Raw genomic sequence first — 16,771 nt, 5'->3', positions numbered from 1 at the left:
CCATGGCGTTCATCCGACCCCGAATGGCGATGATGCACGGGTTCGGGTGAATGCTGACTCTTAGGCACCTGTGAGCTGACGCAGTGGCCATACAGCAGCACCGAGTATTTCGAACGAGACGGGGGTTAGGGGGTAGTCATCTTCTACGACTTGACTTTCCAACTTGTCGGAACTTCTGTGCCTCTTGTCTTGATGCCCAAATGCCGGGAGAGTGAGTTTGCGTCCGTTTGAGGCCTGGATGATGCAGGCGGTAGGTAGGAGATTAGGCGTCCAGATAACTGGACGGATGGAAAGCCTGCCTGCGTGCGCGCGCTCTCATCTGTCAACCCATGTCTCTCGAAGGCACCCTGAACCCACTGCAAGTCGTCGCTGGTGGGCGGCACGTGTCTTGTAGTCCGTCACTCAATTCTGGTGGACATCGTCTCAAATGAGGACGAGAAACATCATGGTGCGATGAGTGAGAGAACCCGCGTCGCAGGTTACGAGTGAGCTGAGTGAGCTCCAGCTGGAGCCACCTACTAACTAAACGTTGCATCTTTGAACCTATTAGACGGCTAGCCTTTTCTCCTTCGGCCAACGCCGCCTTTCCTTTTCCTCCCTTTCTGAATCATTCCTACTTTGGATTTAGGAATAGCAAGCGGTTTACGTAGGACCCAACGCAGAACCAATCGGCCAATAAAGGCATTCAGTCCATTGACTGGACTACGGCAATTTGGGATGCCCGACTTTGGGCCAGCAGCAGATCAGGTTCACTACAACCAGCCACACCGCAACAGCTGGCGATCCAAGCGAAGTCAAAGAGAGTGAACAGCCAGCAACGCGGGACGGAGCGAGTCGACGAACCACAGTGGTCATTGTTGACGGCGCGACGCGACGCGACCCAGGTATCCGGGCCGCTTTGCGGTGGGTGGGTGATGAACCACGTCGATCTGTGTCTGTCGGCTCACGATGCCGCCGTGTCCAGCGTCGCCCGCGTATTTATCCTCACACCCACAAGCCCATGCTGCAGCGTCTTATTGATTACGTGCCGATAATAGAGGTAATATGACAGTTGCCCGCCATCCGTGCGGTACTGATCCAACCGAGACACGTGCGTTGCATGCAGCGGCCGCGAGATCAACTTTGGGCTTGCTCGGCTGGTGATTGTCGTGGGCAGGGACATGCCGGGGAACCAGCAAGTCAGTAACCGACAACTCTGAAAAAATCCGGGGTTGATGTTTTTTTCTTCTCTTTCTAAATTGCCTTCATTGCCGGCCTCCCTCCAAAAGGCCCGCGTGTTCTCAGTTTCCGACGCGACCCTGAGCATTGATGCAGGCAGGGGATACCCATCGAGCACCCCCCGCGAGGCGGCTCTGCGACGAACCTCGCGTGCTCTATCGCATGATGAATGAAAGTCGCCTTTGGGCAACTGCAAGCGGTTTCCTGCGACGATGAATCCATGAAACCCTCAATCGGCCCAGGAGAAGAAAAATAAAAATAAAAGGAGAAAGAGGGTGTCAACGCCATGGAAGGGAGCTTTTCTCCGATGAGGAGTGTCAGCTGCCCTGCTGTCGGGGTTGTCGTCCGAACAAGTGCGTCATGAGAAGTGAATGATGCGATTTACGTTACCATCTCGCCCAAATTGTGCCCCAACAGAAGAAGAAGAAGAAGAAGAAGAGAGCTCCCCGCCGCCATGAGGGAAGCGAGATGTGGCACGTGGCCGCGCTCCTAGTCCGAGTCAGACGCGGTCGAGGCCAAGCCATGCGCGTGGATCTGGCATGCAAAGTTGCTGATGGCGTCGAGTAACGGCCCGATCGAGTGGAGCGCGTCCTGTAACGCTAACAGCGACTGTTATGGTCTGGACGCCCCTCTGTTCAGACTGGCCCCCCGGTCCATCAGAGACCGGTGGGAAGGCCTACTGACTGGATCAAGTCTACGGTCGACCTTATACTATGGCGGCTGGAGAAACCCCCCTAAAACTGCTTTGCTGTTTTGCTGGGGTAGGCGGGATCCAGACTCCTCCAGATAGGTCCGGGGAACGGACGACGCCCCCTTTCCCCCCGGGAGCTTCTCCGAGCCGTGGGTGGGCACTGGGGGCGAGGGAGACGAGACTGAGAGAGTGAGGCTCAGCATGGGCGACGCCATTCGTATCTGCCATGAAATGAATGGTCATGTGAACGTGGAGTGGACGGATGGTAAGCTAACGAGCAGCGTATCCTCCCACGTTCCTTGCTCTCTTGATGGGGGAAGAAAAGTCCCCGGTGAGCTTTCACTCAATCAGTATAATCAATCAATCAATCAATCAATCAATCAATCAATCAATCTCATATGCGAGCTCCCCACCGCAATGAGGCATGGCATGGCATGGCACAGAGTGAGTGAGTGGGCACCAGCAGTGAGAGGCATCTGTGCGCCCGCAAACAAGGTCTTGTGAGGGATATCTGACCATCCATCTCCGCTGTTCAAACTTCAAGCCAAGGTCCCCCAACCTGACTGACTGCCCATGGGGTTCTCCCCAGCCGTTCACTACTAAACTAAGTACTATGGAGACTGGGGGAGAGGAGAGGAGCAGTTGTGGAGGCTCTTCCTCTCCATCTTGGGGGGATCCGACTCGAAACCACCAACAGGGAAGCAGGCTGCAGAATCTGCTGGCGGGTGCATATTGCGTCTTACTATCGACTCATCGACGGCCTTCTCCCACGCGGCGGCGAATTCACACACACACACACACACACACACACACACACACACACACACACTCACTCACTCACTCACATGTGTGGAACCGACGCCATCCATGATCAACAGGCACATGGGCCAGCCGACGTCGGTTGTGCCTGTTTACTGCTTAGTGTCAAACCTGTCCATACCACCTCACCCCGGGCATCATGACCCATCACCCGCCAAACAAGCTTGTTTTGAATATCCCGCGCCCGGCTTCTCAGTAGCCCAATCGACTCTCTCTCCAAGAACGCCACACACACACACACACACACACACCGTCCACCCGACTTGACTTGCACTGCATTCTCAACAACGCCAAAGGAACGCCACCCAGGAGATCAGCTCGCTCAAAATACCGGCACGCCAAGCCAAGTGATGCAGCCAACTTCGTCCGGCCTTCTTTCGCCCAGCCGCCCGTCAACAACGTTCCAACAAGCTTCTAGCAGCTTACCCAACAAGGCATAAAAGGTCGCCCCGGCATTGACGCCGGAGGCTCCTCGTCATTGGCCGCATCGTCAAAGTCGGGCAGGGGTCTCGCGCCGCTATCAATATTGGAAAAGAGAAAAAAAAGAAGAAGCGCAATGCCAAGCTCGCCCATCCCTTCTCCGTCCCTTTCCTCTACCCCACGCCTTTCCCCATTCAACCCCGCGAGAAATCTAGGTAGGGGTATCCGGGAGGGGGGGTGCCGCCGCGAGAATCAGCGAGAGAATGTGCGACCGGCCGTATTGTGGAGAGTTCGTGAGAGACGCCCGAGACCGACACGGGTCGGTCTTCTGCCCGTCTGCACTCTTCGTGGCAAACGAGCTCGGTTTCTTAGGCCCCCGGTCCGCGCTAGGCTTTTCTTCCTGCCCAGCGAGGGAGGGGCCTTGGCTATCGTCTCCTTGGCATCTCGACTCGCTGGGACCGGGGGCCTGGCGTCGGTTTCTCTCTACTTGTTCCGTCGGTCTGGTTCGTTCGTACACGCCGTCCACCACCCCTGGAGGCCAGAAGAGACTGGAGATGCTCTCCAGTTCTCCAACAGGTTACGAGCCGGCCCCCGGTCCCCGGTCCCATCTCAGTCTCACCCACGTCAAACATGGACGCTAGCGGAGAGAGGAGAGACGTCAGGTCCAGAAGTGATCCAAGCGAAGCTGCCAACCCATGGGGAATGACACCGGGGGTGGATGGACGGGGGAGAGAGGAGGGCTCAACGAACTATCCCGCATCCCGGCCTTTGCCCGTGGGGGAATTGGAGGGGAATATCACAGATCATGTCGTGAACGTGTTTGGATAAAAAGGTGCTCCTTTCCCCGGACTAAGTAGAGTTTCGGTTTGGTTTATCTCTATCATCACTTACAGCTCAGGCAGCCATCTCTTTGCCAGCTCAGGAAGGACTTATACACCCCGTATCATCCATCTTCCTCTCCTCTTGCTTCCTAAACTTCATCTTATCACCACATCAACCACACAACCACAACTACAACCACAAACACTCACCAGTTTCCAAGACTCATCACACAATGGCTGGTGGTGCTCCCATCTCGGCCCCGGCCGTGTCCGGCGGCTACCTCACGGGCCGGGCCCTCATCTTCCCCCTCTCCCTCGTCATCTCCCTCTTCTTCCTCTGGGGCTTCTCCTACGGCCTCCTCGACGTGCTCAACAAGCACTTCCAGACGGTGCTCGGCATCAGCAAGCTCGAGTCCACCGGCCTGCAGGTCATGTACTTTGGCGGCGGTTACCTCCTCTTCTCGCCCGTCGCCGCCGAGGTCCTCAAGCGCCGCGGCTACAAGTTCACCATCCTCATGGGCCTCGGCCTCTACTCGCTCGGCGCCATCCTCTTCTGGCCCGTCGCCCACGCCTCCCTCTCGACCGACAACAAGCGCGCCATCTTTGGCGGCTTCTGCGCCTGCACCCTCGTCATCGCCTGCGGCCTCGCCACCCTCGAGACCTCGGCCAACTCGTACGCCGTCGTCATCGGCAAGCCCGAGACCGCCTCGGCCCGCCTGCAGTTCTGCCAGTCGTGGAACGGCGTCGCCTCCTTCATCGGGCCCCTCATCGCCTCCAAGTTCTTCTTCGAGGGCGACAACGCCAACTCCCTGACCAACGTCCAGTACGTCTACCTCGCCGTCTCGTGCGCCGGCGTCGCCGTCGCCGTGCTCTTCTTCTTCGCCCGCCTGCCCGAGGTCAGCGAGGAGGCCCTCGAGGAGTCCTCCGGCCCGGCCAACACTGACGCCCTCGGCGAGCCCGTCGGCCACGGCCCCATCTACAAGCAGTACAACCTCATCTTCGCCTTCATCGCCCAGTTCTGCTACGTCGGCTCCCAGGTCACCGTCGCCACCTGGTTCATCAACTATGCCCACGAGAACGGCGGCCTCAGCACCCCGCAGGCCTCCAACTTTTTGTCCTTCGCCCTCATGATCTTCACCGTCGGCCGCTTCGTCGCCACCGCGCTGGCCACCGTCTTCCAGTCCGATTTCCTGCTCATGCTCTACGCCGCCTGTGCCATCGCCCTGACCGCCTACTGCTCCGCCGGCTCCGGTACCGCCTCCGTCGGCGTACTCATGACCATCTTCTTCTTCGAGGCGCCCATGTACCCCGTCCTCTTCACCCTCGGCACCGCCAACCTCGGCCGTCACACCCGCCGCGGCGCCGGCATCATGGTCCAGGCCGTCGCCGGTGCCGCCGTCTTCGTGCCCATCCAGGGCGCCATCGGCGACGCCGCCGGCATCCGCATCTCCTACGTCGTGCCCCTCGTCGGCTTCACCTACGTCGTCGGCTACGCCACCTTCCACTGGCTCCGCCACGGCCGAAAGATCATGCGCATCAAGGACAACAAGCAGGCACAGGCCGAGGCCATCGTCGACAGCGCGGCCGAGAAGAAGAAGACGGACGACTGGGTCGAGAGCGTTTGAGAGAGTGGGAAGAGTGTGAAAGAAAAGGAAAGGAAAGAAAGGAGAAAGAAAGAGAGAGGATGAACAAGAAAGAAAACGCGATACCCCAAGACGATGACGATGTTTACGAGTTTATAATATTTTCTTTTCCCTTCCTGCCCCCCCCACGCGTGTAAACATACAATTGTTCATGGCCGGCGACTGAGCGCGGCGTTTATAGATATGGATTATACTAGATAATAAGATGCCAAGATCTAGACATTTCGAGCGTTACAGTGTGCACACCCTCTCCCCTAGCAGTCACAATTCCCATATATCGTGGAAAATAACCCCCCTTTGCTGAGGTCTCGGCGCCCCTTTTGTCAATATTACTTATCGCCTCTTACATTGTCAAAATATTAAGTATTCGCGAGAGAGAGAGAGAGGACTGATGCTCTCTGCATCGCTTATACGAGTAACGCCATGCCCGCCAAGAGACTAACAATGACAGCCGCGGCCGCTGCGGTTCCAGTTTTCACCCTGCCGGCGTCGCCCATTGCGTTACCGCTAGACGACAGGAAAGGCCTCTGTGCCACGACGCGGATGTTATCGACGAGCCTGTCCTTGCTGGGCGTGTAATCCGCCTCGGCAAAGTTGCACTGGCTCATGATGATGTCCAGATCTGGCCAAAACAAGGTCAGTGAATGCGCCCAGGTTCCAAGTAGCCAGTGGAATCAGTGACAACATGGCGGCATGAGGATGGGGCCGAGACTCACTGTTCGCCCGGTTGCCGGACTTCCGTATGCAGCTCTGGCACAGGCCCGCCAGCAGCTGGACGTTGAAGCTCTTGTTGGTGCAGATGCACTGCTTCTCGGCGTTCTCGCGGTCGTCCTGAGGCTGCTGCCCCGGCTGCTTCTCGGGCCTGCCGCTCGCGACGGGAACCGCCGCGGGGTTGCTCGAGGACGCCTGCGGCGGAGGCTGCTGGTCCTGCGGCGGCGGCGGCGGCGGCGTCGTCGTCCGCTCTGGTGCTGGAGATGATGATGAAGAAGAGGACGAGGACGAGGTTGAAGGAGGAGGAGGAGCCGGAGGAGGGGGAAGAGGCCGGTCGGGGGCTGGCTGCTCTTGGGCGGGGGGTTGTTGCGCGGGGGGCGGCTGTTGCGGCGGTGACGGCGGTTGTGATGTCGATGTCGATGACGAAGGCGACGCCGGCGGCTTCGGCGGCCGTGGCAGAGGCGGTGGTAGCTTCGGGAATGCAATGGAGATTATGGGGAATGGCTGGATCGGCGGCGGCGGCGGCGCCAGCACGGGAGACGCAATCGGGATGGGTAGTGGGGCCATGATCGGCGGCGGCGGCGGTGGCGGGGCCGGTGTGGGTTCCATCGGAGGCGACACCGTCTGGAAGACGGTCGAAGTGATCAACACTGGCGGAGGTGGCGGAGGTGTTGGGATAGGAGGAGGAGGAGGAGGAGTAGGAGTAGGAGGAGGAGGAGGAGGAGGAGGAGGAGGAGGAGGAGGAGGTGGTGGTGATGGTGGTGGTGGTGGTGGTGTAGGAGTGTTCTGTGGATCTGGTGTGCTCAGCGCAGGATCCGGGGCGGGAGGGGCAAAAGGAAGCGTGGCGATGAAGGCGGGCGCAGGCTCCGCGCCCGGCTGCTGCGCATCTTGGGGCGGTTGTGCCTGGTTGGGGCCCGTAGGAGCGGCTTGTTGCCCATCGAGGGCCGGCGTCGTCGCGCCGGCGTTGTCCACGGCCGGGCGGCGGTGGTGATGGCGGCGCGCGACGCCGGGAGGGGCGCCTGGGGGGTGTCTCCTTTCCTTCGCCCCGGCTGCTTCTAAATCCGGTAGAGGAGGAATGTCGGCCTTGCGCCGCTTCAGCTCGTCGAAGCTGTTGTCGACGTCGCACTTATACGTCAGCTCGACGATGGGCCCGCATATCGTCGCGCACTCGACGGGCACGTCGTCCACCTGCACCTCTCTCGCCCGTGTCAGCGTCACCAGGCCCAAGAGCACCAGCAGCGAAGCGGCTGCCGTCCCTCTCATCTTGCCTGCCTTGAAGCTGGTCGACTTCTCCGTATCAGTACCCGCGTTGGTAACGACTATCCGGGGATATCGAGCGTATCGGGGCTGAACGGCGAGGTAAGCCAAGTCGCTGGGAACATGAAGAGAGAGAGAGAAAAAAAGGATCAGTGTCGGGAACAAGAAGGGGCACAAACGGACAGACGATGGAGTGAGGATCGATCATCCGCACATCATCCAAAAGAAGGTCCACAAAGGACGACACTACAACCATACCCCAAGGGCGGCGACTATATCAGACAAGTAACACCCCTCACTCTATGTCACCCTCTCTCTCTCTCTCCTCGTCAGATTCCCCTAGACACAACAGCATCCTTCACACCTCCAGCCGCACAGTATCAGCGGATGAAACGGCACCTCGGAAAAGAGAGGAAAAAAGGTTGGACGGAAAGCCAAATGCTATTGACCCTCTCCCCCCCAGACAGACGTCCAGACCAAGAATGACAGACTTGGCCACCTGGTTGGCCGGCACTGACTTGTCAAGCATAGAGAGTACAGGCACCCAGACTTTAAAAAGGGGGGGGGTTGTGGCACCGGGGAGGGGAGGGCGAGAAACACCAAGCTGGCAAAACCCAACTGGGATTCTGGGTTCGAACGACTCGTCTCACTCCGTCTCGGAAACAAAACCATCGCATCGGGGTTTATAACGGTCGGCGGGAAGCGCGAGAGAGAGAGAGAGGCGATCGGCCAACCCTTCCCCTCCGTCACCCATGCCTCGTTCCTTGCCTCCCACACTTACAAGTACATCTTGAGACCCTCCGCGCGCCGTTGGGCGACCAAGTGGCGGTTGTGTGAAACGCCAAACGAACGGACCGCTCGCCCGACTCGCCCAATCGCGATGCATTGCAACTTTGAATCGTCCGTTCTTTCGTCGACCAATCCGAGGCAGTGGGGGGGAAGGGAGAAAAGGTTGCGGCCAGGGGCGTTTGGTCCATTAGAAACAGCCCGGTGATGATCATTTGTGAGCGTGAGCTGCTTGGCCTCGGTGGTTTCGATAGCTTGCGGCTCAATGGCATCGTAACAAAGCAACTTGACTGATGCTTAAATGCGTGACTGGGTTTCGAAACAAGAAGCCTTGAGAGGGGCGTAAGGGACTTTGAGTCGGTCCTGTCTGGTGCTCGTGGATGAACGGCGAGTTACCCAAGACGAATATGTGAGCATCGAGTATTGTTCCAGCAGAGTCAAAAACCTCCTCAGCAAATCTACCACTACCGAGTCCTCGGTTTCTCGCAAGTCTCGAGTTTCCACGAAGGTCCGCGAAGCCCTGGAGTCGGTCTCGAGCGATGCTCAGACGAACTTGCAGACCGGGTCCGGGCAGTTCCCTTGGACGGTCAGGAACGAAGCCCCCTTTAGACTCCAGTTGAGGTGCGAAACGCGACCCGGGACCGGATGAAAAGACGAGCGAGCCCACGCGCATCGCATGCGCAAATATAGCTTAGCGGCACACGAGCTGTGGCTAGAGGTGAGTCTCGGCGTGTTTACGGTCAACTGTCCATCCGGCAGGTCATTCTGAGTATTATCAACTGGCCAGTCGGGGTTGAAGAGGCTGTTGTCGTCTTTCTAACTTGGAAAGGGGGAGGGAAGAATTGGCTGAATCGCATTGTATCAGCTATACTCAAAATGACATCCACGGGAAAGGAGAAAAGACCAGGTCTGAAAATGCTACGCAAAACGCCTCCGTTCTCTGTCGTGATGATAATAAGCATACGCTCACACAGTCTCGTATGACTCAGCTTATGTATGAGCAACGATTTGAGCGACAACTTATGCTGGTCAGACCTAGGTATCATGAAACGGCATCGATGCCAGCCGGTTGAAAAGAAAATCACCAGATACTCCGTCTTCCTATGCTCTCCACCCGAACCCCCAGCTTGGCCATCTCTTGAGCGTCGATGACTGCCCGGCCATCAAACACCCACTTGGGGGCTTGCATGTCGCCCACCACCCTCGCCCAGTCGATGCTCTCCCTGCTGGCCCCGTACTCCCCGGTCCCCGACCCGGCGGTAGCGAGTCCCGAGGCTTCGCGGTCCAGCCCCGCCCGGCAATCGGGACAGTCGCCCGCGCACTCGGGCTCTGGCATGTAGCGTCCGAGCGGATCGTCTGAAGAGGTCTCCAGTTCCATCGGCCGTTGTGTTCCTTGCAGCGCCAAAACATCGGCCTGACGGATCTCCAGACTCTGGAACGGGCGCGGATCGAGGACGTCCGCCGTGCTTTTGCGGGGAGACGACGACGACGACGACGACGACGACGACAGGAATTTTGAGTTGCGGAACTCGTCAAACTCGGTTGTGATAAGGACCGCGTTGCTGTCGCGGCAGGCATCGTATGCGTTCTCGTAGACCCTCAACGGCCCATCTTCATCGTTCCTGTCGTTGCCGCGTTCCGTGGACGGTTTCTGCATTCCACAGAGCTGCCGGACCTCCTCCCGGATCACCAGGGGGTTGCAGCAAGGGTCGAAGACGGCGATCTCCCGCGGCCCTTCTTCCAGCAGAGCCCGGATGATCTCGAGCGCCGGCGACTCCCTCGTGTCGGACGTGTTCTTCTTGAAGGCGTACCCGAGGACCGTGATCTTCTTCCCGGCCAGTGTGTTGTTCAGACACTTGACGACGCGGCGCGTGAACCGCAGCCGCTGGTACTCGTTCATCCGCACGACCTGCGCCCAGTACTCGCCGACCTCGTCGAGGCCGAGCGACTCGGCGAGGTACACGAGGCCGAGGACGTCCTTGCGGAAGCAGCTGCCGCCGAAGCCGATGCCGGCCCGCAGGAACTGGTCCCCGATGCGCGGGTCGCGGCCCACGGCGGCGGCGACCTCGTCGACGTCGGCGCCCGTCCGCTCGCAGATGGCGCTGACCGAGTTGATGCTGCTGACGCGCTGGGCGAGCATCGCGTTGGCCACGAGCTTGGCGAGCTCAGACGACCACACGTTGGTCGTCAGGATGCGGCCGCGCGGCACCCAGGCGGCGTAGACCCCGGCGAGCGCCCCGGCCGCGCGCTTCCCCGAGGGCGTCGTGTCGGATCCGATGAGCACGCGGTCCGGGTGAAGAAGGTCGTTGACGGCTGTGCCGGCAGCAAGAAACTCCGGGTTCGAGAGGATCTCAAAGGGAACGCCGGGGCGGTGGGTGGCGAGCTGTACACACAAACGCACACATATGCTTAGGTTAGCCAGCCGAGAGTGCAAAACCAGACAGGGAGGGGAAGGGGAAGAGAAAGGGGCAGATGGTGATCTAGGAGCAGAAATCTCACCGTCTCTCGCACGAGCTCTGCTGTTCTGCAAGGCACCGTGGACTTCTCGACGATGATGGCCCCCGGCCTCGCGTGCCGGGCAACCTCGGCGGTGACGGCCTCGAACGCGGCCATGTCTGTGGCGCTGCCGGCCCCGTGCCCGCGCGTCTTGGTCGGCGTGTTCACGGCGACCAGGACGACGTCCGCGTCCGAGATGCACTCGGAGACTGCCGTCGAGAAGAACAGGTTCGGCCGCCTCGCGGGCACCGTGATGCCTTCTTCGCCGCCGCACTGGCTCCCGCAGTCGGACGTGGCCGAGGTCGACGCGGAGGCCGGATCGGAGCGTCTCGGCGACTCCTCGAGGGGCTCGCGGCTGAACGAGCACCACCTCCCCATTGCGCCGTCCCGGGCGACTCGGAGTATGTCCCAGAGGCCGGGCTCGTATATCGGCGGGTGCTTCGAGTTCCACCGCCGGATGCGCCGCTCGTCTCGGTCGACGACGGTGACGCGGATGTGAGGGTTGTGGAACGCGATGACGGCGGCGGTCGGTCCGCCTGGCATATTGTGATCAGCCAGCCAGCCGCAACAAATACAACAATCGCATCGTTGCTTATGAGACTCGGCTCGGTTCATAGCACTCACCTACATAACCAGCGCCCACGCAGCAGATGTTTTTCACGGGAGGATCCCTGGCGTCGGCTGTAGAGAAGACATGCCCCTCGTTGTCTGGAAGTAAGTCTTCGAGGGCATCGTCGCTCGTGCAATCCCCGTCCACGACGGAAGTGGTTGCTGCTCCAACGACAGGGCTGAATATGAGGCTCCCCTCTGGCGACGTCGGTACCGTGGACGGCGCGTGTAAGTCGCCCTCTTCCGCTTCGTCAAGGGAGACGGACGGCGCAACACGACATCCGCTCATCGTTGTTAATTTGAAGACAACCAACAGACTTTCCCAGTGTAGTGCGTCCGAGATCCAGGGAACCCCGAAACAAGTAAACTCCAACGACACAGTGGACAGCGAGTTGGTGATATGCGACCTCGTCCCGAATGGGGGAAAGGGAGCCTCTCCGTCCGATGCGATGGCGTTCTCGTTTCACTATCTTGCGTTAGGCATGGTTCGACAGCCGTGATGGCCGAGCGGGACGAACGGCTCAGGGGGGACACTGACGCGGCTCTGGGTGATGACGAGCGTCGTCCGATGAGGAGACGCGAGAGGAGGAAGGGGCACAGATGCTTTAATCAAGCCTGGAAGCAGGTCTTTCTAGGAGGATTCGGACGCGCGTCGACTCGCGTGGCTGTCGACAGACAGCGTACGAGCGGCGCCAAGATCGGGTCTGCCGTGATTCGCGAGTCGTTGGGTGGAATAGGGTGAAAGACTGTGAGGTTCCTTTGGGAGGAGGGGGGGAGGGCAGCGTGAATGAGGATACTGGAGCAGTGAGACAGAGAGAATGAAGCGCTTCGGCTTCCGATCCATGCGGCGAGGGAGGCCGGCCTACTTGAGGGTGTCGCGGGCCGATACCGCAGGAGAGGCATAGCCTGTCATCGAGTCCGGTTTGATAGGAAGGGGAGCATTATCAGCATTGCTGCTTCGCTATCGCGGGTGTTCTGGACCTGCCTGCCTGTCACACCTAGCCATCGAGAAGCTCACCGTCAACTAGTCCAATGTGCGCGAGTTTTCTGCCGATAGCAGAGAGATGTGTCCATCGTTCCACAGGATATCCATCCCCCGGTCACCATCTCGCTCGCTCCCTTGGCGGATGGGATCTTGGCACGACGATGCTATCAATCGACAGCACAGCGAACGAATAGCATTGTCTGACAAGTTTAACAAAGCCCCCTCACATGCAGATGCCACTCGCCGCCATACCTCAACTACGTGTGGCCCGGGGGGGGGCAGATAGATCTGCGACTCTGTAAGATGCGGCATCCAACCGCAATGGCCACGGGGATTCAACAGCCCCTCGTCATTCGCCTCCGCGTTTCTTCTCTTTTCAAGTACAGATTGCCGAAAAACACAAGTCAAAGTAGCAATAATAGTAGTAGTCACACACACTACTTCCCAGCCCTTCACACGAGACTTTGTTGCTCTCCGGCCCCATCATGGTTTCTCATCCACCAAAGCCGAAATGTGCCGTCGTCCGCGCCTCTGATTGGCTGTTGGCCGCCTGTTCCGACTCGGAGCATCCATCAAAAGAGGTGTTCCCGTGGGCAAAACCACGCATGCACACGGAGAAGATGAGTGGCAGGGTTCGCTGAGGGGAACGGGACGGTTCTGCTTGATGGAGCCTTCGTGGGGGGGGTTTTGGCCGACATTCCTGTGTCTTGAACATACAGCAGCAGCAGCAGCAGCAGCAACCCGTCTTGGATAGTCTCGTGGAAGAGGTAGGGAAGATGCAGGCAACACCATCACCCACCCAGCATGCAACCAACATTGGCTTCCGGACCCTGCATCGATGCGCCACACTTAACCCTCTTCGATGGCCCTCGATGACAGCTTCGCCCCCCACAACAACTGCGGCAGCTGGCCATCCAAGCTTCCCATGTGGTCCAGCACGATGCGTCGAGAGGATCCCCCATCTCCAGCCCACGAGTCTTCATGACTCTGTGCTACCACTCGGCAGACTAACCCCATCTCGTCTATATCTGCTGTAGGCTTGCATGCATGTGTGCATTCATGCATGGATGATGCCTCTCGTGTGATCTAGACTCTCTGTCTCTCGCTGTGCGCAGACCTGATATCAAGAAGCCAAGCACCTCCTCCCAGCGCCGCCGCTGCTGCTCGGGCATTCGGTGAACGGCCATAGTCAACCCGCGTCTTGAATCTTCTGTTCACCAGTAGCTGTTGTGGCCTTGGGTCCATCCAAGTTTCCTCATCGACGGAACCAAAAACACCTCCTCACGGCGATAAAACCCATCATGGACGCGCCTCTCCTGCCCATGAGCTACGGCACCCTGCCGCGATATCCCGCCCGCGACAACTCCGTCTTCCCTTCATCGCTGCGCGGGAAACGCATCCTCCTCTGCACCGAGTCCTTCGGTCCCGTCAACGGTGTCAGCCGGACGACCTTAATGCTCGTCGAGCACCTGCGATCCCATGGCGCCCTCGTCGCCGTTGTCGCCCCTTACATCCACACCCGGCACAACACCTTCGCCCCGTCGTCGTCGTCGTCGTCGTCGTCGTCGTCGTCGTCGGCGGCCGGGGACCACAGTGATAGCAACATCGAGGTGCGCCTCCAGGGCTACCCTCTGCCCTTCAACCCGGAGCTGTCCGTCGTCTACCCCGTGCGCGTGTCGGCCCTCTTCGCGAGAACCTTTGGCGCCGACACACCGCCCGATCTCATCTACCTTGCCTCGCCGGCGTCCCTGGGCTTCCAGGTCATGCTCCAGCTCCAGCAGCAGCCGAGGGCGAGGCGGGTGCCCGTCATCTGCAACTTTCAGACCGACCTCGCCGGATACTGCGCCATCCTCTTCCCGCACCCTTTCAGCACCGTCGCCGTCTTCGCCTTCGCCATGGTCCAGAGCTTCCTGTTCCGCCACGACTCCGTCAAGACCGTCTTCTACCCGTCGCGCTTCGTGCGCAAGTACCTCGAGGCCCAGGGTGTGCAGGGCTCCAAGCTCGAGGTCTTGCGCCGCGGCGTCAAGACGGAGGTGTTCCGGCCAGAGATGCGCAGCCCGGCGCTGCGGAAGCTCATCGCCCCCGACGGCGAGATCATCCTGCTGTGCGTGTCGAGGGTGGCGGGCGAGAAGGGCTTCGACTTCCTGGCCAAGGCCGTCAAGGAGCTGGACGCAAGGGGCCTCCGCTTCAAGCTCTATGTCGTAGGAGGGAACCGGAACCCCGATGTCGAGCGCCAGGTGCACGCCATGTTTGACCCTCTGCGAGCGCAAGGTAAGGTCCTCTTCGCGGGGTTCAAAACGGGGGAGGACCTCGCCACGGCCTACGCCTCGGGCGATATCTTCCTCCACTGCTCCGTCACAGAGACCTTCGGGCTCGTCGTCCTGGAGTCCATGGCCAGCGGTGTGCCGGTCGTGGCCCGGGACGAGGGCGGGCCGAGCGATATTATTGATGACGGACACTGCGGCTACCTGGTCCCGCCCGACGACCTCGAGACCTTCGTCGACAAGGTCATGTACCTGTCCAAAGACCACAGCTGCCGGGAAAGAATGGCCGTCCGAGCCCGGGAGATGGCTTGCGAGGCGACCTGGGAAAAGATCAACAACCAGGTCGCGTGGAGGATGGCCGACACCATCGAGGAGCGGGAGCGGGAGATTGCCCAACTCGTTCACCAGCGGACGTCCATCGCCATGCAGACGAGCCAAACAGTGTCCATCCATCGCTGGTTGCTCATGGGCGGCGCCATCCGCGACGTCGTCGTGGGCCGGCTTGTGGATGCCAAGCTGGCTGGCGGCCTCGGGGTCGTCATGACTTTCTGGTTCTTCACGGGGCTGTACCTAGCGTTTACCGAAACGGTTCTCTGGTTCAAGGGGAAGCTACCACGACTCTGGAGCCAACGGACAGTTGCATAAGGTGCCAGGCGTGTTTCGATCTTGATTCATGGGGGCGTTGAGGTAGTAGGTATACCACGCCGAGATATACATCATAGTATTCGGTCTTTTGCCATTTGGGCTCTTCTTCTGTGTAGGCGTTGGATCTCAACTTTGGTAGCATTCAGAACGGGGTTGGCTTAGCGACGGACGACAATCAGCGATGCTTGAATACCCAGCAAACCTCAGTAATGACAACCGTTCTTTCGTCTCGGGGGTCTTCGTTATGAAACGCCACGGCGCTTGCCGTGACAACCGACCGTGACAGACGACCGCGTCATCCGTGGGACACGACGCCTGCAACTATGTTGTAGAACATGCTAAGCGAAGAGACGCCAGCTTCACTGATGCCCGCGCGAGACCACCTTAATACGTCCGCTATCTGTTGTATCACGGGGGGGGTTGGGAGGAGAGTGGCGTGTTGGATTCGTCAACCAGCCGGGGTCCCGAAACCCGTCGCACCAAAGGGCACCAGGAGGCGTTTCGGGCGTTCGGCCACGGTGTGGGCGGTGACGGTCGCAAGCAAGAGTTCTGGTTTCTCAAAAGTGACAGTCTAAAAGATCATCATGGCAGTCAACAAGCCTTGACTGATGGAAGAGGTCTCTCCCGTCCCCCATTTGGGGGCGGTCGTCATGCTAGTCGGACTTAGCGCACCAGATATCATCCGCCTGATTGAGAACAGGCCGGCGGCATGTCTCGGTCGAGGATCCGTTCAGTGGTGCATTGGGCCAATGAAGTGCGCAAGCAGGGCGATCGAATAGATTGCTCAATCAGTAAACGGACCAGGGTTCAGACGGACAGAAGCCAAGCTTTCGGTGACAGGAGGTTTAACCCCGCAGGGATACCAGCAAAGAGGACGAAACGTCGTGAGGATCGAAGGGGGGAATGGTTGTGATGGAGAGGAGAAAGCAGAGTGGAGGAGGTGGAGAGAGATGCCGGTCCTTATCGGCGTCGGAGATAGAGGGAAGATAGAGGTGTGGCTGAGCTGCCAAACTGAGCCACCTGGAAGATACGTGTGGCTCATGTAAGTAATGTGGTGGAGGCTATGCTTACATAAAAGTGGGCGGTTGTGTGCGGTGATCTTTTGGTCCCCAAGGCGCCCTCGGAAGAGGCCGATTCGAGACTCCAAAATCAGGGCGGCGGGCCACTGTCGAGACTCACTGCCAGCCGGGGCCGTTCTGGAGACAATCTGCAACATGCCCCCCCCCCCCCCCCCCCCGGCGGAAGCCCCCGTGAGCCCCCAGTCTGCCATTTGCTCTGGACGGCGCTGGTGGACGAATTAGGCCAAGTTCCCTACGTGGATGCCATGGATGCCATGGGTGCCATGGCAGTGGCCAGCGCTCGTCCTGGTCCACGCGTTTCACCTGAGACAAGGGCCGCTGCCTGCA

At 59.5% G+C, this 16,771-nt stretch overlaps 4 protein-coding genes across 4 annotated transcripts; 2 read left to right on the top strand and 2 right to left on the bottom strand.

Annotated features, from left to right (window-relative positions):
- Positions 1 to 3,972: 3,972 nt before the first annotated feature.
- Positions 3,973 to 5,594, top strand: CDEST_05809 (Putative major facilitator superfamily, MFS transporter superfamily; the record flags this gene model as incomplete). The annotated part of the gene is made up of 1 exon (XM_062921968.1): positions 3,973 to 5,594. The coding sequence occupies exon 1, from the start codon at positions 4,203 to 4,205 to the stop codon at positions 5,592 to 5,594; it is 1,392 nt and encodes a 463-aa protein (XP_062778019.1). The 5' UTR covers positions 3,973 to 4,202.
- Positions 5,595 to 5,822: 228 nt separating this feature from the next.
- Positions 5,823 to 6,307, bottom strand: CDEST_05808 (uncharacterized protein; the record flags this gene model as incomplete). The annotated part of the gene is made up of 2 exons (XM_062921967.1): positions 5,823 to 6,234; positions 6,295 to 6,307. The coding sequence occupies 2 exons, from the start codon at positions 6,305 to 6,307 to the stop codon at positions 6,020 to 6,022; spliced, it is 228 nt and encodes a 75-aa protein (XP_062778018.1). The 3' UTR covers positions 5,823 to 6,019.
- A 1,079-nt stretch (positions 6,308 to 7,386) lies between these two features.
- CDEST_05807 (Putative UDP-glucose/GDP-mannose dehydrogenase, NAD(P)-binding domain superfamily) lies at positions 7,387 to 12,565 on the bottom strand. The gene is made up of 4 exons (XM_062921966.1): positions 12,010 to 12,565; positions 11,487 to 11,937; positions 10,866 to 11,398; positions 7,387 to 10,749 (listed from the first exon to the last, which is right to left on the bottom strand). Exons 2-4 carry the CDS (start codon positions 11,758 to 11,760, stop codon positions 9,448 to 9,450), a joined length of 2,109 nt encoding a protein of 702 aa, XP_062778017.1. The 5' UTR covers positions 11,761 to 11,937; positions 12,010 to 12,565; the 3' UTR covers positions 7,387 to 9,447.
- A 1,192-nt stretch (positions 12,566 to 13,757) lies between these two features.
- On the top strand, positions 13,758 to 15,365 carry CDEST_05806 (Putative glycosyl transferase, family 1, Glycosyltransferase subfamily 4-like protein; the record flags this gene model as incomplete). The annotated part of the gene is made up of 1 exon (XM_062921965.1): positions 13,758 to 15,365. The coding sequence occupies one exon, from the start codon at positions 13,758 to 13,760 to the stop codon at positions 15,363 to 15,365; it is 1,608 nt and encodes a 535-aa protein (XP_062778016.1).
- Positions 15,366 to 16,771: the final 1,406 nt, after the last annotated feature.

The sequence above is a fragment of the Colletotrichum destructivum genome, chromosome 3, assembly GCF_034447905.1.
Source record: "Colletotrichum destructivum chromosome 3, complete sequence".
Lineage (NCBI taxonomy): Eukaryota > Fungi > Ascomycota > Sordariomycetes > Glomerellales > Glomerellaceae > Colletotrichum > Colletotrichum destructivum.
This window is presented reverse-complemented; position numbering and strand designations above follow the sequence as displayed.